Source organism: Eublepharis macularius, chromosome 4, assembly GCF_028583425.1.
Source record: "Eublepharis macularius isolate TG4126 chromosome 4, MPM_Emac_v1.0, whole genome shotgun sequence".
Taxonomy (NCBI): Eukaryota; Metazoa; Chordata; class Lepidosauria; order Squamata; family Eublepharidae; genus Eublepharis; species Eublepharis macularius.
In genome coordinates, this window is record NC_072793.1 from 168,321,522 (window position 1) to 168,344,263 (window position 22,742).

General features: G+C 45.8%; 1 protein-coding gene across 1 annotated transcript in view; it reads right to left on the reverse strand.

Annotated features, from left to right (window-relative positions):
• Positions 1–3,212: 3,212 nt before the first annotated feature.
• Positions 3,213–22,742, reverse strand: part of LOC129327171 (zinc finger protein 345-like) — a 36,711-nt gene continuing 17,181 nt past the window's right edge. The window contains exons 6-7 of the mRNA XM_054975651.1: positions 14,056–14,060; positions 3,213–8,177 (exon numbers count right to left, since the gene is read on the reverse strand). Of these exons, the coding sequence (XP_054831626.1) occupies positions 6,944–8,177; positions 14,056–14,060 (1,239 nt within the window). The 3' untranslated portion in view covers positions 3,213–6,943. The remainder of the gene's footprint in view (positions 8,178–14,055; positions 14,061–22,742) is intronic.

Genomic DNA, 22,742 nt, shown 5'->3' on the forward strand with positions numbered 1-22,742 from the left:
ACAGAGTGGTCCCTAAGTGGAACAGGCTTCCTCGAGAGGTGGTAGGCTCTCCTTCTTTGGAGGTTTTTAAAGGCTAGATGGCCATCTGATAGCAATCCTGATTCTGTGAACCTATATAGATCTAGAGGGAGGGAAGGGTTACTTCAGAGCTTAGTTCCTGTGGCCCCTTCTTACCTGCCCTGGGTCATGCTGATCACCAGTTTGGGGCCAGGAAGCAATTTCCCCCCGGCCAGTTTGCTAGGGATCTTGACAATGTTTTGCCATCTTCTGGGCGTGGAGCGAGGGTCAGTGGTGGTGTGCGGGGGAGGTAATTGTGAATTTCCTGCATTGTACAGTGGGTTGGACTAGATGACCCTGGAGTTCCCTTCCAACCCTATGATTCTATGATGCTGATTCTAAGGTATTGGCTATCATATAGAAAGCTCTTTACAGCCTTGGTCCAGCATACATATGGAACTGCCTCTCCTCCTGTTTTCCTCCACAGCAGCTTCGCTCATCTGAACAGGGTCTCCTGCAGGTGCCACCCTGTAAATGAGCAAAATCAACATTTGCTCATTGTTAAGGGATTTTTCCGAAGGCCCCTCTCTTAAAATCCTATGTGAACATTATTGAAGTCGATCATCCACACAAGAGGCAAATTTGCCTAGGTAGGCAGATTCTTTCTCCTTAACTGTAGAGACTGAACTACAGGTCAGCTCAATCTTGCAGTGAGGCAAGAAAGTTCCTTTTAACTATAAACATTTTCTCGTTTTCACTTTGCAACTAACATTTTAACCTTGAATGTGTCACTTCCCAGAAGCATTTTGAACCCATAACAAAAGTGTGACTTCAGAATTGAGGTGTTTATATTACACTGAAATCTGACTGTCCTGTCAATCAGGATTTGGGTGTCATGTATTATGGGAAATGTAATTCTGAAAAGATGTTTGTATTAACCCTCTTGATCTTTTATTCTGTAAACAATCAGTGCTTAGGGTATATAAGATCCTCTGATGTAACTGGTCTTTATGCATATATTCTAGAAAGGATATGCATCTGAGTTTTATAGGCAAATAAAGCTCATATCTCTTTATAGATCACTGTTTGGTGTCTTAATTCTGTGTGAGGTTATTGGCTGAAGGGGGGGTTGAATTGGCACACAAAGTACTCTGAAATAAATCACCTTTCACCCATACACAGGCATTCTCTGATGTGGCTCCTACCTTGTGGAATGCCCTGCCTGAGGAGGTCAGGAGAGCCCCCACTCTCCTGGCTTTCCATAAACAATACAAAACTGAATTATTCAAAAAGGCTTTTACTCAGATAAGGTTGTATTGTAGGGAAGGGATCTCAGATGCTTCACTAATGAGTTAGGGACTATAGAATCCTCCATGTTCCATTTAAATCCTCAATAATGTTGAATAATATGATGGTGAATTTTCAACAAAACCATCCTTTATATTTTAGAGGCATATAGTGCTAAATTATCATGTGATGTGAAAAAGGTAGTACAAGACAAATAGCCTCTTAAAAACATCTCCAACTGGCAGTGCTGTTAAATTGTTCTTCTCAACAAATTTCACTTTCCCAAAGAATCCCATAATTAACAAGACCTCTTACTTTGGGTGTTGTATAAATTTGGCCTGTAAAAAAATAATAATCACCAATATGCAAAGCTAACTTGATTTCTTTCTCTCTAAATTTTTTTTATCCCTCAAATGCTTCAGTCCTGACATATTGGAAACAAATTGATTTTGGAAATAGCACTATAAAAATAATATTTCACCCACATCCTGACTGGTAGGAGAAGGTCCTTATTTGATAGGCAAGCACATTTTACTCATAACATTCACATCAAACTCTGCAACCCTGGATTTCCAGAGGGAGAGTTTTGTGGCATTTATGGGACATCTCAGGCAGTTTAAACGTGGGCTGATTCCGTACACGTTGGATAATGCACTTTCAATGCACTTTATCAATCGTTTGAGGTGGATTTTTTGTTCCGCACACAAAAAAATCCATTCCAAATGATCTATAAAGAGGATTGGAAGTGCATTATCCAACGTATGTGGAATCACTCACTCTTAACCAGTTCTAACAATAAAAGCTCCTCTCTCAAACTGGGACAAAACTCCAGCGGCTTAGTCCACACAAGCCCTGCAATATCCTAAACAATGCCTCATATTGGGCCATGGAATGGCTGAGAGACCCATCCTTAATCCAGAGACATATAGCAACAGTACCACTATAAAAGCAAAGGTGGGAGCCAAAAGGACAAATCCTTTTTACATAAACAGAACACAGCACCTATAACAAGATGAGGCACAGAGTCAGGAGGGCCTTAAAATTGGGCCAGGCATACTTACTCATTTAATGTGAGATCCACTTTAAACCAATCAAGCTTTTCTCATCAGTCCTCTGGAGGCACTTACTGTATCACACATCTAATAACCGATCCCAGACCTGCTTTTTTACCCATAAACAATTAAGCATTAAGAGTATACAAGATTCTCTGATGTGATTGCTCTGGGTGCACACGTCTAAATGAGGACATAGCATCTGGGTTTTATTGATAAATAAATAAAGCTCATAATTCTTTACTGATCACTGATTGGTGTCTTAATTATTATGGGGTGTCAGCTGAAAGGGAAAATAATTTGAAAGCAGAGCACTTTGCATAAAAATTCTCTTTCGCTCTTCCACTGCCTCATCAGGTGATGGGTCTGATGGCACATTTGGACTGTCACCTGTTTGGTATGGGTCAGGTTCAAAGTCCAGCTCTGGTAGCTGGAAGGTCATCCTCAAGCTGGTCATGAAGTGTTGCTTTCTCACTGGTCTTGGAGACGGGTCTCTGGATATCACATCTGTGTGGTGTGACCTTCCCATGTCCACTTCGTAGTGAGGTTGTTCGTGGTGATGCCACAATGAGCACTTATGGGAGCATCGCTCCGTCTGTGAGAACCGGCGGGTTGACTATCCCACTTGGGGAATCTCTCCCTCCTCTTCTGACGACTACATTGATGGTGTCTTTGAACACACTGATGGTTTCTTGGAGTGGTCAATTACCAGCATCTCCTGGTCTACCCATTCCCCACTAGAAGTTGCTCTGGATGCATCTTTCTTTGAAGACAGGTGCTTGTACTTTTTGTCCTCTTTCTAGAGGGCTCCCCTTTGATTTTTAATAGAAATTTTATTTAAAAAGAAAAGATGTAACAATAGAAAGTGCATAAAAAACATATACAAGCACTACATTTGGAATTAGTTTAAAACTTATACAAACTTATACAGACCGTACATTTAAAATTAGTTTATAACTTATACAAGCACATTTGAAATTAAATTAATAGAAAGATACAGTCAAAATGTATAACAGAGCTTAATTGTGTATTAGCTCTCCTTCCCTCTCCTTGGTTACTCATACAATCTTTAATATCAACTGTTTTGGTTAACCATTTTCCTGTTTTATCTTATCTTTGTACTGAGTTACCTTAATCTTAATTTTGGTCAAAGAAATCCTTCCATTTCCCCCAAAACTCAGCTATTGGTCTATCATGCACTGAAGTAGGTAGCCATTGATGCATATTTATTGATCTTATCTATCCCTCTGACACATCAGGGCACATATCTACTTTCCACTTGGCTGCATATAGCACTCTTGCTGCTGTCACTATGTAACTGAAAAGATATCCCTGTTCTTTTCTGACATTACTTGGTAAAATGTTTAATAGCATGCTTTTTGGATTTAGCTCAAATCCGAGTTTGAAAATCTTCTGCATCTCTTCATGTATCTTTGTCTAATATTTTTGCACTTTCTTACATGTCCACCACATATGATAAAATGTTGCATCCATGCATTGACATTTTGAGCACTGTCCACTATAACCCTTACTGATTCTCACAATGTCTTTGGTAGTAGTGTACCATCTAAAAACATTTTGTACCAATTTTGTAATTGACAGCCTGTACATTGTCAGGGCTTGTCGCTGCCGCCGCTGGGCAGGGTGCTGGCTGGGCCGGCCCTGACATCAGAGGGGTGCCAGGGATGCTGCAGTACCCTGCTGTGGAAGGAGGGGCGGTTTACATCACCCAGACTCCCTCCCAGCCTGCGGTTTACATCACCCAGACTCCCTCCCAGCCTGCTCAACCGGGCCAACTTGCCCTCTGCATCCTCCATCATCTCCTCCTTCCAGAACTCTCCTCCAAGCCTCCACTCTTGCATTGCACTGCTCTCACTCCACATCATCACTCCTCACACCCACCACCTCAGAGCTCTTCCCAGCCACCTTATATAGGGTTTCCTTTCCCTGCCCCGCCCTCCTTCTAGGCTTGTTCCCTCTCCTGACTGGGCCCAGCTGTGCCTTCCCTCAGGTGTTTCCCTCCCATCACTAATCCCTTCCAGGCTTCCTTGCCTTACTGGCAGGGTGGGGTTGAGTGTGAGCCATCCCCAGCTGAGGTCTCCTTGGCCTTGCTCGCAAGGAGCTGCCCCAGCCAGCTTCTGTGCTGCTGAGCATGCCTGGCCTTGCTCGCAAGGAGCTGCCCCAGCCGGCTTCTGCGCTGCTGAGCTTGCCTGGCCTTGCTCACGAGGAATTGCCCTGGCCAGCTTCTGGGCTGCCTGCTCATTGATGCTGGGTGGGGCTACCCATCTCCTCCCCCAGAATGCCTGTGGCAGCTCCACCTGGAGGGGCTTGGCTCCTAGCAGCTCCTGAACCAGGCTGCTGTTCTCTAGCTGGGGTGTGGCTCTGGGCTGTAGTGGCTGCTTCTCTTCCTTGGCTGGTAAGGGCTCTGTTTGGGCTGCTGCTGGGCCCCTATTCCCCTTGCCTTGGCCCTTTTCCTCTGTCCTGGTTAGCCCCCTCTCTTCCCCCTGGAGGGTGGGACTGGCTGTTCTCTCCCTGCTCCCTCCAGCCCTCTGAGGCTTTGGCCTTTTGCCCCTTCCCCCTGGAGTGGGCAGGTTCTGGACCTGGTTGCTGGCTGGGGTGGTAGGGCTGCTGCCTCCCGGTTGCCTCCCACTGCTCCCTCCTGGCAAGTCTGGGGGCTGGGACTCAGACCCCGGACACACATTTTATATCCTTAGTCCATAGATCTACCCATAAATTCATTGACATAGTTTCTCTGATCACGCCAGGGCCCATTCCCACAATGATGCTTTCAGTCAAGTGGCCCTCTCTGCATGGGCTTTGAGGGTAAAGCTCAGGCACTGTTTACAAGTTTGGGTATTATGCCCTTCTCCCAAGCAGATCAAATACAGGGCGTACCCATCTGTCTTGGTGATTTTAGTGTTGCACTAGGTGGAATACTTGAACAACGCTTTCTCAGCCATTTGAACTCACAATTTTCCTAGATGAAAATGGCGAAAAACATTCCTTCTCTCTGAGCATAATTTCGCTAAGAACCTCTCTGACTGGCGGCAAAAGAGGAACTGAGGGTGAGAGAGTGTCGTGCCTCCCTAGGGGCTGTTTCAATGGGAAAGCAGCCACACATGCGCATGGAGAGGCAAGGGCGCCCTCTGGTGGATAAAAAAGCTTAAAAACCTCTGATTGGCAGGCCTGCATGTGCGCAGCCCCCATGTGGGACTGCACGGAAGACTGAAAATGAATTCAGAGGTTTTTGCACAGATTACTTCACTGACATGAGGCACAAAACACTTGGTATTGTTAGGTTGCCAACTCAGATGAGAAAGGTTGGTGTCAGACTTAAAATCTTTCAAGTTCTTCCTTTGTTTGATGCTCCTTCACATGTTAGGCGCTCCAATTTTGGCACACACACAGCACATCTTCCCTTCTTCTGCAGACCTCAGGGTACTCCACTGAGTCAGATACTGGGCAGGAATTATAGTTAGGCCAAAGCTATAACCCTTTGGCCAAAGGGGAGACTCCTTTCTACCCACTTCCTTGGCCCACTACAAGTTCCCAGATCTCTTGTGTCTCAGCAAAAGTTAGTGCTGTCTGTCCCACTTTCGTCCAAGGACTAAAAGTGCTTCATAACGCTAATATTTTTTTCTGTAACGGTAGGCTTTACTCTTTCTTCCTCACAAAGAGGACTCTCTGGCCGACCCTCTCTGGTCCGATGCCAGGCTGCAACTCCTTACTCTTCAGTTTGTTTCAACTGTCAACTCCTCATTCTGTTAGCACTAACTGTCAGCTCATCACTCCCAGCTGCCATTTCAGGCTAGCCACAGAAGAGGGAAGGGGCATGTCTGTCAATCATCCTCCCTTCCTTGCTGCTGTTTCAAGCATCCACTGGCCTCCTGCTGGATGCAGTACTCAGCATTTTAAAGCTGAATTTGTCACATATCCCACTCTTAAAAACCATTGCACTAGGAGTGGTTCTGTAAACCTCGATGCTGCAATGGGGCAAGCCATGTGCGAAACAAAAATTACTAAATATTAAACAGCATTAACACATAGTTCTTGATTCAATCACCACAAAGGTGAATGGTCCGTGTATAATGTAAACTTTCTCCCCCCTAAGTAGGGCTTTAGTTTCTCTATAGCCCACACAATAGCTAGTCATTCCCTTTCAATGACAGAGAGATATTGCTCTCTGTCTACAGGTTTTTGGCTAAGATAAAGGATGAGGTGTGGCTGACCATCCTCTCCACACTGGCTTAACACCACCCAAATACCAAGATTGGAAGCATCTGTATATAAAGTCTGAGGAAACTCAAGTGCCCTCACCACTGGCCTCGTGGTTAATATAGCCTTAAGATGTTCAAAAACCTTTTGACACTCTGGTGTCCAATTCACCTTGTCCTGTACAGATTTCTTTGTACACTCAATGGAACAAACGAGGGATAAATCTCCTATAATACTCCTTACTGCTGTTTCAAGCAACAACCACCCTTCCGCTGGATGCAGTACCCAGCATTTTTTAAGCTGAATCAGTCACAGATGGCTATTCTGTGTAAATATTGCAGTGTAAGGAAAGGCTGCTGCTCTCACTAAACCTCTTTCCACATTCTAAGCATTTATATGGCTTCTCCCATGTGAACCTTCTGATGGATAGTTAGGTTGCCATTATGAGAGAAGCTGTCCCCACAGACCAAGCATATACAAGGCTTCTTCTCCTTCTCCTTCTCCTCCTTGTGAACCTTTTGATGGGTAGTTAGGCTCCCGTTCTGAGAGAAGCTCTTCCCACACTCCAAGCATTTATAAGGCTTCTTGCCTGTGTGAACCTTGTGATGTCTTTTTAGGTGGCTGTTCTGAGAGAAGCTAGTTCCACACTTCAAGCATTTATAAAGCTTCTCCCCTGTGTGAATCTTTTGATGTTTAGTTAGGTTACTATTGTGACAGAAGCTCTTCCCACACTCCAAGCATTTATAAGGCTTCTCTCCTGTGTGAACCTTGTGATGTCTTTTTAGGTGGCTGTTCTGAGAGAAGCTCTTTCCACACTCCAAGCATTTATAAGGCTTCTCCCCTGAGTGAATCTTTTGATGTTTAGTTAGGGTACTAATCCGAGAGAAGCTCTTTCCACACTCCAAACATTTATATGGCTTCTCCCCTGTGTGAACCCTTTGATGGATAATTAGGCTACTATTGTAAGAGAAGCTCGTCCCACACGCCAAGCATTTATAAGGCTTCTCCCCTCTGTGAACCTTTTGATGTTTATTTAGGTTGCCATTCTCAGAGAAACTCCTCCCACACTTTAAACATTTATATGGCTTCTCCTCTGTGTGAGTCCTTTGATGGCTAGTTAGGCTACTATTGTGAGAGAAGCTCTTCCCACATGCCAAGCATTTATAAGGCTTCTCCTCTGTGTGAACCTTCTGATGTCTAGTTAGGGTGCCTTTCCAAGAGAAGCTCTTCCCACACTTCAAGCATTTATAAGGCTTCTCCCCTGTGTGAACCTTTTGATGATTATTTAGATTGCCTTTCTCAGAGAAACTCTTCCCACACTCCAAGCATTTATAAGGCTTTTCCCCTGTGTGAACCTTGTGATGTCTTTTTAGGTGACTGTTCAGAGAGAAGCTCTTTCCACACTCCAAACATTTATATGGCTTCTCCCCTGTGTGAACCCTTTGATGGACAATTAGGCTACTATTGTGAGAGAAGCTCATCCCACACGCCAAGCATTTATAAGGCTTCTCCCCTGTGTGAACCTTTTGATGTTTATTTAGGGTGCCATTCTCAGAGAAACTCCTCCCACACTTTAAACATTTATATGGCTTCTCCTCTGTGTGAGTCCTTTGATGGATAGTTCGGCTACTATTGTGAGAGAAGCTCTTCCCACGCACCAAGCATTCATAAGGCTTTCCACACACCAAGCGTTTATATGGCTTCTGTCCTGTGTGCATTCTCTGATGTTTAGCTAGCTTGCTATTCTGAAAGGTTTTTCCACACTCCAAGCATGTATGTGTTTTCCAGCATTTTGTAATGTTCTGATATTTTTTACCTTTGAGTTTGTAGCTCAACCCTTTCACAATCACTGGACCCTTAAGCCCTCTCTTTCTCTTCTGGATTTCATCTTGGGCTGGGACTTCAGGTATCTTCCTACTCTGATGAGCAACCAATTCCTCCTTCTGCTTCTGTTTTGCTTTCTCTTTGCTCCTCCACTCCCTCTTGAGTACCACTCGAACCCCAGATTTTGCTTCTACCTGCAGATCTTCATCTCTTTCCACAATTACTCCTTCTGGTTCCTTCTCAATCACCACATCCCTCAGATCTGCAGATGGAAAAGAGACAAAAATCAAATAAGAAGGAAAAGGAAAAATTGCCTGTTAGCAGATACACTCAATAGTGAATGGTACTTTCTGCAGGAGGAGTTGGGGACCTGGCAAAACCTCAGCAATCTCTAACCTTGTGTCAGGCTGTCTTGGAAAGGTGGATGAGGTCACCAAAACATGATGGAAGGGAATTCCATGCTTTTGTTGCTAAAAGGTTAATGTGTTTTCTAGCGTTAATTTAGGAATCCCTAGAGGTCCCTACCAACCCTATGGTTCTATGAATCACATAGAGACAAAACAGAAAATGAAATGCCTTTTTAAAAAAAAAAACCTGAACTCTATTGAAATAGTTTTAAGTGGGTAGCTGTGTTGGTCTCCAGTAGGAACAGCAGTATTTCAGTCCAGTGGTACCTTAGAGACCAACAAGATTTTCAGATTTTTAGAATCAGAGCTCCCTTCTTCAGATACCATTTATTTATTTATTACAAGGGAGGGCATCAGGATGTAAAAGTACAATTCAGCTTGATTAGATGGGAGGGGTGCACCAAGGGAAGATATGATGTAAAGGTACAATGCGACTTGACTGGAGCAGAAATTAACATCTGTAGTGATAAAAATCCTAAGAGTCTATACAGCCCAGAGGTGGGGGTGGGGAGTCCATTGTTCTGGATTTGTGAATGAACCCTATTTCAGCAATCTCACACTGTAATCTCCCCTTGAAGATTCTGTTTGAGGGCAGCCACTTTTAGCTCAGCAATGGAATGTCCTGGAAGATTTAAATGTTCTCCCATTGGTTTTTGAGTGTTGTGATTTCTAATGTCAGATTTATGTCCATTTATTCTTTGCATAGGGACCGACCTGTTTGTCCAATGTAGAGAGCAGAGAGGCACTGCTGACACTTGATAGAAGATGAACAAGTGAATGAACCAGAGATGGAATAACTGGTTTGGTAAGGTGTAGTTATTGTACTGTCAGATTAAATATGTGGACAGAGTGGGCATCTTGGTTTATTGAAGGCTTTGTCCACAGAGTCTGTGTTGGGAAGTACAGTATTATGAGGGAGAAGTTGTTTAAAGTTAGGGGGTTCTCTATGGGAAGAAAGGTTTGCCTCCCACTGTGCTGAACTGGTTTGAGCTGAGAGCTCTACGTGATTACCAGTGGTGTTCTATTGTTGTTTTGTTTGGGCCTGTCTTGTAACAGGTTATCTTATCCGTTGGTATCATTCTGACTTTGTCAATCTGTTTCCCTTACTACATCAAGTGAGTACGTAGTTCCAAAAATGTCTGTTGTAGATCCTGTAGGTGAGAGTCTCTGTCAGAGAGATTGGAACAGATGCTGTTGTAACATAGAGCTTGGCTACAGATGATGGAGTGTTCGGTGTATTTAGGATGATAACTGAAGGCATGTAGATATGTTTGCCAATCAGTAGGTTTCTGATATAAGGTGTTTCTTTTTTTTTAATTTTTTGAAATTTTCGTAAAGAAGAAAAAAAAGAATTTTTCTTTAACAATGAACACTAATAACAACAATAACCACAAACATAAACATAGATAAGGAAAGAACTTGAACTGTTCCATATTATAAAGTTATTTAGCAGCGACTTAAGTTTGAATTTAAGATATATACTGTCAGGCAGACCTGTGACCTGTCTGCCGTACTCAGTGATTTCTTTTACTGTGGGGGATGGGGGGATAGAGAGTTTGTAGTTCTGCTAGCCTATTGCTATTTTCTATGTTATTGCTATCCTGTACTCAGCTGTCTTATCTTGAGGCGCCTGTGAATCAGCCGACTGACCTTGGAGCTTTGATGCTTACATCTCTTCCCCCTTCCAGCTTTCCCGCGAGAAAATGTGTGCCAAGACTTTTACTCAAAAAGGGGGGACGAGAGAGGAGGGTATAACTGGGCCACTAGCCCTTACTCTAGCATTCCTGGCAATTGCTTTGTCTTGTGCTCTAATGGTGGCAATCTCTTAATAAAGACCTTTAACTCATACAGCCTGGTCTGATGAAGTGAAGCAGTCTAGGAGACTCCCCTGGCAGAGCCTGACATATACCAGGAGTTACCATATAAGGGTTTTTATGAATATCAGTGCTAAAGACTTTAACTATATAACCCCTTATATAACAAATGGATCAAGAGTAGGGGTGTGCACCCCTAAAAGATTCAGGTTTCCCACTTCGGGTTTACTCAAAGCAGGAAAAAAATCCGGAATAACCAGAACCCTGAAGTGGCAAGTGGCTTCATGAATCTGGTATTTAGCTTGCTTCAGGATGCTCCATAAAGATTTGGAGCATACTGAAGTGAGGAGGAGCAAGCCCCCCCGCCCCACTTAACCTGGCCAGCAGGGAGGCTGATCAGCTGGGTGGCGGAAGGGTGCCACTGTGGCGGCAGTGGCCCTTGTGAGGCCGGGACACCCAGAGACGGCTCCTCTGCTGCCACGCCACTGCCTGTGGCCACAGCGACCACCTGGGCAGCAGGGAAGGCTGGAGCTGCCCCCTCCGGCTCTTCCTGCCCCTCTAATGGCTGCCGCAGTGGCCATTTGAGGGGCAAGAAGGGCCCCCTCCGCCTCGTTCGCTGCTGGCTGCAGGAAGGGGAGAGTTTAAAAGGTAAAATGCTCCCTGCGCCATTTGGAAATGGCGCAGAAAGCCTTCTACCCTTTAAACTCTGCCCTTTCCCAGCCGGCTGAAGGGAGGAGGGAGAGTTTAAAGGGTAAAATGCTCCCCGCACCGTTTGCAAACAGCACTGGGAGCGCTTTCCCCCTTTAAACTTTCCTCCCCTCCAGCAGGCCCAGAAAGCCCTCTAAACTTCAGCGGGCCCACAGGTCAGTACACAGGTACTTCCTGTGTGGATTGATTGATGGGATCAGATTGATGGTGGGGTGGAAGTTGCTGAAGGCCTGGTGAAATCCCACTGGCGCTGCTTTCTCATGTGTCCAAATGATAAAAATGTAATCAGTTAACCTCAAGAACAGGAGGGTGTTAGCGGATTGGAGCTGAGAGCACTGTTCCAGGTCAATGATAAAAATGTTGGAATATTGTAGTGCCATGAGAGTGCCCATAGCCGTGCCATTGATTTGGATCTTCACCCAATCTGAAGCAAGTGAGGATAAACTGGCAGAGCTTGGTAGTGAGGGGGTCAGCAGTGGTGCTGTCAGAGAGATCTATGTGGGGGGGGGGGGCGTGTGGAGGCTTTCCTCCTGTAGCATTGGGTGGGTGGCAATTGGTAGGCGGTGTGTTGTCTGTTAGGAGGCAGAAGGGACGATGTGAGTTATTGTGTTGTGAAGATGCTGCCTGTCTATCCATGTTCTGTTCTGAGGCTCGCTGGAAGTACTTCCCATGCAGAAAGGCCTCCAAGTCACCACAGAACTGTATCATCCGTGCAGATCTTGTGGTGCAGAAGGATAAATAGTCCTTGTGAAAGAACAGATTCCTCTGGTGGGCTAAGAGTGCGCTGTGGAAGGCTGACAATATTGTTGGAGGAGTTGTTCCTAGGGCCAGCAGCATGCATGAGGCTAGACGCTCTCTTGTCTGAAAAAGGGAGCTTTGACTCTCGAAAGCTCACACTCTGAAAATCTTGTTGGTCTCTAAGGTGCCACTGGACTCAAACCCTGCTGTGCTGGAATATTTTTTTCTTGACAGAAAAGGAAAAACAGATGGAAACACTTTAGAAAACAAAGGCCTTCTTTGGCTGTTGCCAGGCAATGACAGTGTTGTCAGCCTTCCAACCCTGGTTGGAGGGGGGTGAGGATCCTTTTGAGGGGTGTTTTGGCATTTCCGGAAGCTGGGCTGGCACATCAGAACCGTGCCTGGGGGAGGGAAGGAGAGAAAGCTGACCACAGGTGGGCAGATACAGGTAGCTTAGCTGGCGGGTGAGAAGGAGAGAAAGAAGCAAAAAAAGTTGAACAAAAGGGGGTTGGCAGGAAGAGGAAGAGAAGAAGTTAGGGAAGTGGATATAGTGGGAAGTGAGGTGACCCTCCCCCCCCCACGAACGCCTTGTGAGTTCAACCTAGGGGTGTGCAGTTTGGATCTGGGAACTGGCAAAAAAAGATTTTTGCCAATTCGGCATAATCCGGTTAAGCAGGTTCCCCAGGACGAACCCCAGATCCAATCTAGAGAACCCAGTTTAGTTGGCCTGGATTATCTGACTGTAACAGGTAGCTGCTGCAGCGAGTGAAAAGGCAGCAGTGGAGAAAGGGCAGGCAGCGGCACAAATGGTGCTGGATCCAAGGTCCTCACCACAGCAGGAGACTGACGTGAGGCTGGTGGGGCAGGGAATGACGCATCAGGCAGAGTGAATTCCTATCCCATTCTATGCCTCCCCCCACCCGACTTTCAAAACAGTTCTTCAAGCAGCCGCCGCCTCCAGCTGCCCCTTAAGCTCCAGGCTTGACAAAGGACTCTCACTGGGATCGACAAGGGAGTTTCCATGCTGAACCAAAGAATCCCAAGTGAGGCACGGAGGAGCTACAGAGTTTAAAAGCCTTGGAAATGTTTTCCCCATAAGAAACAACAGACAGTGGTCCAAAGAATAAAACCCCAGGGTCCAACCCTCCTAAAACTGGGTGGAGGTGTTTATGTGACAGTCAGGAGTAGGTTACATGCAAATTTGGTGGGGTTAGCTTGAAAAATGCCCACCCAGCTCCCTGGATATTTTCCCCTATAGGGAATAGTGACCCGATAAATCTGAGATTCTCTAACCCAGATCAGTGTGAATCTGACCTCGATTTCCGTGAAACAACGTTTTGGAGATCCCTGGAACCCAGATCCAGCTTCAAACCATTTCTTTTGTTGCACACCACCCTAGTTCAGCCCTGCAGAAATGGATCCCTGGGCAACTGGGCCATCGTGTTTCCAGGGAGAGGCTGCCAGGGGGAGGAAGAAAGGAAGGCTGAAGATGGATGGGGGCAGATAAAGGTAGGGTGGGAAGGAGAGAGGGTGGGAAGGAGAGAGGGTGGGAAGGAGAGAGGGTGGGGAGAGAGAGGGTGGGAAGGAGAGAGGGTGGGGAGAGAGAGGGTGGGAATGAGAGAGGGTGGGAAGGAGAGAGGGAGTCAGGAAAGTGGGGGGGCGGCTATTGAGGCTTTCAGGGAAGGGAAGGAATAGTGGGGGAGAAGAAAATGAGAAGCCCCCCAACTCTTTGTGGTTACTTGCCTGTAAAAATCATAAATGGGGCAGCCATCAAAACAGGAATGCTACGAAGAAAGCACCACCTTTGTTTGAAAAGAAGCTATGATGGGAAGCAAAGAGACTACATGAACCTCATTACACACTGCTGCAGCGTAGTGATTCGGTGGCTGGGCTGCAAATCAGCTCACTGCTGATTCGACACCCACCATTGCCACGAGCTCAGCAGGTGGCCTTGGGTAAGCCACTCCTCTCAGTCCCAGTTCCACAGTTGTATGGTGGGGATAATAACAACACTGACTCTGTTCACCGCTCTGAGAGGACTAATCTGTCCAGAAAGGCAGTATATAAGCACACTGCTGTTACTATTATATTATTATTACCCACCCACCCAGGGAAGAACAGTTGGTAAATTCAATATATATATAAATAAAAGGCTCTGTCAGTTTGCGGGAGGCGTAACTCCTCAGAAAATTCAGTTACATGCCTCTAAATTGGCCACCAGCTTCAGGATGGTTGTGGAATCTGCAGTAGGAAAAACAAAAAGGATCGCCACATCCTAGACCACGCAGTTCCCCCCCAAGCCCCCTACCCGCTTGCCTTTTGCTTCGGCTGCAATGGTTGTCTGGGGCAGGCACAGCTCATCCAAAAATCAGGCTAGGAGCCTCAAAATTGTTCTCCAGCTTCAGGAAGATGATGGGAGTTGCTGTGCCCCAACTGGGCAACCATGGCCCTGGTAATTTCCAGTACCGCTTCTCTCCCCAATTTGCACTGGAACCTACATTTGTCTCGGGCAGGCATAACTCATTAAAAACAAAGCTCGGGGTCTCAAAATTGGCCACCTGCTGGCAGCACAGGGAAAGAAAATGGAAATAGCCCCTCCTTTACTAAACAAAGGGGGTTTAAGAACATCCCTGAGCTATCAGAGCCAGTGTGGTTTAGTGAGTAGAGGGTCTGACAAGGCTGTAGGAAATCCAGGATTGATTCCCCATTTGCCACAGAAATCTGCCGGTTGACCTTGGGCCAGGCATGCATTCTCAGCCTAACCTACCTCACAGGGTTGTTGTGAGGATAAAAAGGTGGAAAGAACCATGTAAGCCGTTTGGGGGCACATAGGGGAAAAAAAGTGGGCTTTGACATTGGTTGTAAATGTCTAATTTTGCCTAGAGCTTGCCAGGAAAGGATGATCTCTGAGGTTGTTGCTTCATCTAGTATAGCTACAACTCATTTGTCAATAGGTAAACCTGGGGATGTCAACTCTGTTGTGGGAAATTCCTGGAGATTTGGGAGTGGAGCCTAGAGAGGGTGGGGTATCATCATCCACCCTCCTAAGGAGGCTTTTTCTCCAAGGGAACTGGCCTGTGTAGTATGGAGCTGTAATGTAGGAATATCTTCAGTCCCCACTTTGAGGATAGCAACCCAAGGCAGAGCTGCTCATTCAGGATTCAAACTACTGTTAAATATCTCAAATGGGCACACCCCAATTCAAGTAATATTGCAGTCACTGTGGCTTATGGGTTGGCAAGAAAGCGAGAAAGGTGGGCTCCCATCTGTAACAATGGGAAATAGCAAGGAGAAGGAGGTTCCAGGAGATCACTTCGCCAGGAGTCACTTGCCAGTTAAGAGGTCGTCTTGAGTATAATACATACTGGAATCATACTCAAGAGGAAGCAGCAAAGGAAGATATGGAGGAAGGAAAGGTATTGAAATGTATCTGAAAATTCATTATACATTACAAAGACATTATTGCAGAAAACTATGGCCAAAACACTATTTAGGGTGTCAATGTGCAGAACTTACAGGGAAGAGCCCTTAAAAAGTAATACCGCAAGTGCAGCGAGCGATGAGGCTGGTGAGCAGGCTGGGATCTGGTCTATGTTGCCAAAAGGATGTTTCTGTCTGTGTGTTCGAGGCAAGCATACCTTATGATAAAAGAAGGCTGGCATTTGGCCACCGAGTTCTGGATGACTGTAGGCACGACAGTACCCGAAACGAAGGGAATCTCAACCTCCTGGCCCAGATTATCTCAGGAACATCCCTGTGCTTTTTGCAATGTCAGCAAATTTGCAAGAAGCAGCATAGACAGGGAGGGTGGGAAATATCCCCTCCTTTCCAAAACAAAGGTGTCCTAAAAGCCACTTCCCTGAGCTGTTAAGAGACAGTGGGGTTGCAGGGATCAGAGTGTCGATCTAGGATGTAAGAGACCCAACTTTGAATACCCAGGGCTCTTCCAAGGATGCTTCCAGGGTGACCTTGGGCCAGCCACACCCTCTCAGGGTTGTTGTGAGGATAAAATGGCAAAGGGAACCATGTAAGCTGTTTTGGGTCCCAGCTAGGAAGGAACACAGAGCACAAATGAAGAACATCCCTTTGCTGTTTGCAAGGGAAGTGACAGTCCCATGTCTGTGGCAAGCGTCACTCAAAAGAAAACACATGACCACAGTGAGCTACAGCATTGGTGTGTGGAGTAAGCAAGTCAGACCTACAGGAAATACATACATGACTACTAGCCATGGTGGCTAAAGGGAACCTCCATATTCAGAGGCACTAAACTCCTGAATTCCAGTACAAGGAGGCAGCATCACAGGAAGGCCTCAGCCTCCGTGCCCGGTTGTGTTAATCTTCCAGGGCACCTGGTTGGTCACCATGTGGAACTGATCCTGGACCAGTCGCTGGAGCAAACCTGCTGGGTCTTCATACACTCTTTTAAAAAGAGAAACTGCACGGTGTGGGAGATGACTTTTCAGAGATTTCAACTGAATAAGTGGAAGCCCTATTTTATTTTTCTGGGAAAATAATGAGAGAAGTGTCTGGTGCAGGTAGGGTGAGGGAAGAAAGTCAAAGTTCACGTTATTCTTCCATACTACCTGACAGATATACCCTGAAATACAGAACAGAGAGGAGCGAAGTCAGTCCAACTGCTCTCCTCATCCATCTTGGAACCACTAAATATTCTGAGAGTATGTGGTGCCCTTGGACAAAGTGGCTACTGGCCTGGCTTGGCCTGGTTTATTTCTCACTGCTCTCAGCTGGACAAGGAACAGAAGAAATGTTACAAGAAGAAGCAGTTCTGCTTCAAAAATTCCCAATCCTCACTTGGAACCTGGTGGCAGAGTCTCTTCTCTGGTTCCTCTTCCTCCACATCCCACCTCCCTTCCTCCTCAACTTTGTGAGGAAATAGAAAGTTCACAGGAGACTTTCATTTTCGCCTCTGTCACAACTTTGCCTGGAGCTTTCCATCAAGCCCAGCAGATTCCATACTAATGGCTGGTGCCTGCGGAGTGCCTCAGCCAGGGGCCTTTCACAGGCCTGCAGCCAAAGACCCTTCTCTCTAAACCCTTTGCCAATTGGCATGGATTGAACCAGTGACTTTCCACAAGCAGGAGCTCTGCCATAGAGCAAGGGCCCCTTCTCTGCTTGTCTAATCACCAATACCAGTCTCTTCTCCCCCCATCAGCCTCACTCTCACAACCAAAGTGCTGGGGGAGAGCCACTCTGTGTCAAAATAAAAAGATGGGAGAATGAAACAGGAGCTGCAGGGATTTGCTACCACGAACCTAACAGGATATCGTCCGCCTCTCCTGATCAGAGCCCTCTTCATCAACAGACTTCTCTTCACAGCCTGAATGTATCTAATGCTTTCATTTTCAGGGTGTGGGAGGTCCCCAAGTGTGGGAGGTCATTTTTTCTTTTGTGGGAAATAAATGTGAGATCTGAAATCAAAGAGGGCCAAAGGACGTTGCCACTCCCTCCATGTTCAGGAGAAAAGGGAAAAGAGTCTTACCCAGAGAGGCCACGGTCTCGTAATTTTCCTGCATCACTTCCCAGTAGAGTTCTCTTTGGCCTGGACTGAGCAGAGCCCACTCCTCCTCCGTGAAGAACACGGCCACCTCCTCAAAGGACACTGCAGAGGTCTGAAAGAGGAAAATACTGCCCACTTGATCATCCATTCTTCTTCCTGAGAATTCAAGAAACCAACCTGCACACCCTTTGGCCAGCCATGATTGGTTAAATGAATGCAAAAGAGCAAACCAACGGTAAGAAAACCCTCCCCAGCCTCTGGCAGGTATAATATACTGAAAGTCCCCAAGAAAGCCAGAACATTGCACAGAACTGGGCTTCTGTTGGTCAAGTCCAATGAAATGTAAACAACCCTGGTCTGCTGTTGCCTCGCCTCTCCCCGCCCTGCATCCCAGAAATACGCATAAATTGTGTTTGCTCAGAAGTCAGAGCTCCCTTCTTCCTCAGCCACAACGGAACTGTCACTTATCAGCTAGAATCACCCCCAACTCTCATATTGGGAAAGGCCACTTAGGAGAGGGACCTACGTGGCCAGGGCTCTGCGGGGTTACACAGAGATCCCTCTGCACTCCCTCGACTCGCCCTGCCTGCATCCTCCGTCCCGTTCACACGTATTTCTGCCCCCCCCCCCCGCAGCATTTGCTTATGACACCCCTGACGCACCTTGCCCGCAGACGGGCGAAAGCCAAAGTCTCCCTCCATCGGAGGAAACCGAGGGAGAGGAAAGGCCCCGTTGAACTCCATGTCTCTCCAATTGCCTCCTCTCTAGGAAAAAAACACTGGCTTGATCTCGCTGCTGCTCGCACTGCCTCCTGGGAATTGTAGTTCCCTGAAACAACCAAGACCCCAGCGGGAGAACAAACCCAAAGTATTTGGGGAAGATAAGATTGCTAGGCAATTCTGACCCTGTGTGGGGCAGCTTGCTATGAGGGACCGCTGCAGAAGAGACAGAAGAGGAAACCTTTTTGCTCAAATCTTCACGAATTTTTACGCTTTGTTCTCTACTGAGAACTTCACTTCCCAGGCGCCCTTGCGAGCCCCAAGGGCCGCTCAGGATTTTCCGGGCTCCGAGGAGCGTGTGGGGGAACAGAGTGTTTTTCCTAGAGAGGGCAGGAGTGAAAGAAGGAATCTCTTTTTCACAGGGAGGAGGGGAGTTTGGCGCTTGCGTGTTTGTAGGAAAGATGAGGTTGAGATTCTCCAGAGATCTTGGGCAAGAACAGGCGGAGGGATGAGAGAGGGGGAAATATGCCCGAAAAGAAACCATTAATAGGAAGAGAAGGAAAGAGGCTGCCTGCAGAGGGCAGGTGGGAAGCACACAAACCCGTAGCGTTACTGAATTACAAAGCAGGGGTCTTTTCTCGTCATCCACTGAATTGCAGTATAAAGTTGAGAATTTCTTCCTCTTTTTCACTTATAGATAGGAAGCTACAGAAGGAGGCTTCTTCAGTGAAAATTTTCTCTGGATCTTGCTGCTTTTATCTCTGCAGATCTTTATTGGGTGTTTCTGTTCTTTTCTTGCGGCTAGCCGCTTCGTGAGATCTTTCAACTGAGAGAACGGGGTGTATGCAGAAATGAGATTTTTGTTCTTTGCACAGCAGCCTATTCTGTTTAGTTTTCTTGCACCAATTCATGTTTCTTTTGTCCAGTGGCTGACAGATAATCAGGAATGAGGCAGATTATTCTGAGGCCAAACAGGAAATCACACAGATCTCCCATGGCTGATTTCAATTGGCCAATGACAAACTTGTTAAACAATAAAGTGGTGCATGCTTTCTCAGATAAGGTGGACTATCTTGCAGTAAGGTAGGATCTTTTCCAAATGCAGGCTGGAAGTGCCCTTCACGTCTTCTGTTCAGTCATATATCTAATTCTCAAGTGGCCTAATGTGTGGATCCTTAACACACATTGGAGCACTTGATCCAGAGGAGTCAGCCGTGTTAGTCTGTAGTAGCAAAATAGAAAAGAGTCCAGTAGCACCTTTAAGACTAACCAACTTTATTGTAGCATAAGCTTTCGAGAATCACAGTTCTCACAGTTCTCGAGAATCACATCTGACAAAGAGAACTGTGATTCTCGAAAGCTTATGCTACAATAAAGTTGGTTAGTCTTAAAGGTGCTACTGGACTCTTTTCTATTGGAGCACTTCGGAACAAAAGACATGTCTTCACCACTTTGGGAGAAGCCCTGGGGTTGCATAAAAATCCCAAACCTGGCAGGAAATGCATTGGGAGTTAAAATCCCCCAAACCAAAAGCATTCTGTGATCAGGTGCAGAACATACAATTACCTCCTGCTTGTGACACAGTGGAGCTCCCTTAAAGAGAGGCAAGGTGCTGCTGCAAACCTGGGGCTGTGGGAAACACAGGCAGCTGTGCTGCAGCTTAGGCTTGAGCTGTGGGAGAAGCTCTCACCCCCCTCCAACATCTCCTTCAGCAATGGGTGGGGGCAAAGAGAAGGAGGGACATCAGTGACTTTGGAACAACAGAGCAAACAAGATGAGGATGTTTTTTCCTGGGCTCTTCTCTGGCTTTCTGTCTACCTGCTTCTTTTGACTGGAGAGATCTTCTCCAAGGCATTAAAGCAAGGGAGCCCATAGTCCTGGAGAGGCAAATGGTGGGGATGGGGGGAGGGAGACCTAGATCTAGAAAAGACATTTACTGTTTGCTCCTTCCCCTTTCCCTGCTGGAAGGAGGTCTGAGTTTCCTGCCTAAATTGTCAAGAGGGCTTTTGTGAGCTCAAAGGGGCTTTAGAGGGGGGAGATATGGGGGGGGGGTGGAGATCTCCCACTATTGCAACTTCTATCCAGATAGTGACTTGCACTGTGTAACTCATTGGGACTCATTGAGAAAGGTGGGCTATAAATAAACAAACATTGAGCATTTCTTCTTCCATGCCCATATTACATCTATTGTCCAGATTAGAGCATGTTTGTGCTATTTAATTAGTAAAAAAACTGCTGGAGTGTCACAGCGAAGTGTCTGTTATTGAGACAGTAAAGGTTCAGATTTAGGGATCAGTAATGGTTCAGATTCAATTGGAATGTTTGTGAATCAGCTGATGCAATTGCTTCCGAGAAACGATCTCTGTGATCCTGCCACTTCGTAGGTCTTCCAATTGGTTCTGTAGCGTGCTCTATCTGAATCAGCATGAGTTTCCCACCAGCATCTTTCTAGACACCATCCAGCCCTCTTTAGATCCTCCAGTTCTGTGGTAAACCACAAGGCTGGCTTCTGATGCAAGAGTAGTAGGAGTCAGTAAGGGCCTCAAGGAGTTGCCTCCTGCGGCAATCATTTTGTGACTGCACCACCCCCCTGGGTCCTAGTACATAAAAAGCGAGCCATATTGGCAACGACTTACCTTTTGTTCTTGCACAGGTGGCAGGAAGGCCCAGCCACAATTACCACATAAGATAGAGCTTTCTATAGGTTAGTTTGTGCTGCTGGTCCTTTAAATGGTTCTGGTAAACACTGTTGAATGAACTCCACACACCTGTGCTCTATTAAGCTCTCTGATGCTAATTCTTAAGGCATTGCTCTCAGAAGAAAATACTCGAGGACAGTGTTCTTGAGGAAAACGGTCTAATGGCTAATATGGTTTAGAAGCATAATTGAATAAGAGTTGGTGAGTATAATGGTATGTGCTGTGTGAAATTCATGATTGTAAAGGTAGCGTTTGTATTTTTAGGTATTGTGCCTTATGAATAAGCCATTTACCTTACATGGAAATTGTGGTTTTGATAAAAGCTAATGCTAAAACGAGGAGTGACTATTTTGTGGACTTTGTATTTCATTGTGTTGGGCAATTTTAATATTGGATGTAAGAGTACTTTATAATTAATTGTAGACATTTTGTAAATGTGGTTGTAATAATTATACTTTATTGTTCATAACAGTTATATTATAAAGTACTTTGTGTAAACAGCAGTTTTAATTAGTCAGTTTCCACAGTGTTTTGTTTGAATTGCTACTGCTGCACTGTGTATCCTTCTTGTTGTTTTCATTAGGGTTTATAGAAGAGACAAGAGGTCCCTCCACACACAGGGAGTCAGAGTAGCAATGACACACACACCCCTTGCCGTCTCTCACAGACCCTAAGCCCTGCTCGGAGGGGCAAGGGACCATCATAGTCTATTGCTCGAAAGCTCAGAAAGAAAAAATAAGAGATTGTCCACCTCACCCCCCTCAACTCAGAAGAAGGGTCTCCATTGTGCCCCACTGAGCTGGCTTCTCCTCGCTGGAGGTTGAGGAAACTCCTTGAGGCAGCCAGATCTTCCTTTTAGATAACCCGCTCCCAGCTCTGTCTAAGGCTGAAACGAATTTTCACTGCTGTTTCCAGATCCCGATCTCTGAGACGGATGCCCCTCTCAGAAGCAGAGCGGACTTCTGACCCCATGAAGGATCAACACTGCAGGGACACCGGACTGGAGGATGATGAAGGAGGTCTTGGCATGCTGGGTGAGTGAGATCTGCATGGATGGCTGAGGATGGTTGGTGCACAGTGGGTGACCTAGGACCAGTTGCTCATCCCTCAGCCTACCTTGCAGGGCTGTTATGAGGATATAAAAGGGGGAAGCCATATGCGTCGCTTTGGAGGAAGGAAGGGATAAAAATGCTAAAAAATAAATATGTTCACAATGCAAACATTTACAAAAAAGAAAAGCAGTAATTAGACTTGGCACACCTTGGTGTGGTGCAGCGACAGAAAATATTTTTTTTAAAAGGGAAAAAATAGAAGATAAATAAATTAAGGAGTAGTAATTCTGGATATGCTTCATAATAACATGCACTGTCCTCAACTCTACCCACAGTACAGCTTTTATATTTTCAAAGGGAGAAGGGCCACTTTTTTCTTTCTGATAGGAGAATTTTTTTAATAGTGCTCTGCTGTCAATTTTAAATTTCCCACTACCACTTACCCAAATATATTCCAAGTTTCCAATCGCAGGGATACAAAAGAAATATGAGTTTTATTTATTTCCAAATAAAGCTCTGCTGCATATTTCTCCTTTGCTTATATGCATAAAGAATACTTATATCAGAGATCCTTATATACCTTTGACGGAATAACCGCCTGTAATTAGTGCTGCCAAGTGACCCACCTTGCCCAACAACAAAAACACTGGAGCCAAGACGTTGTGATGAAGTGCAGATGGTGTATTATACAAGTCCATATATTACAGGTGCA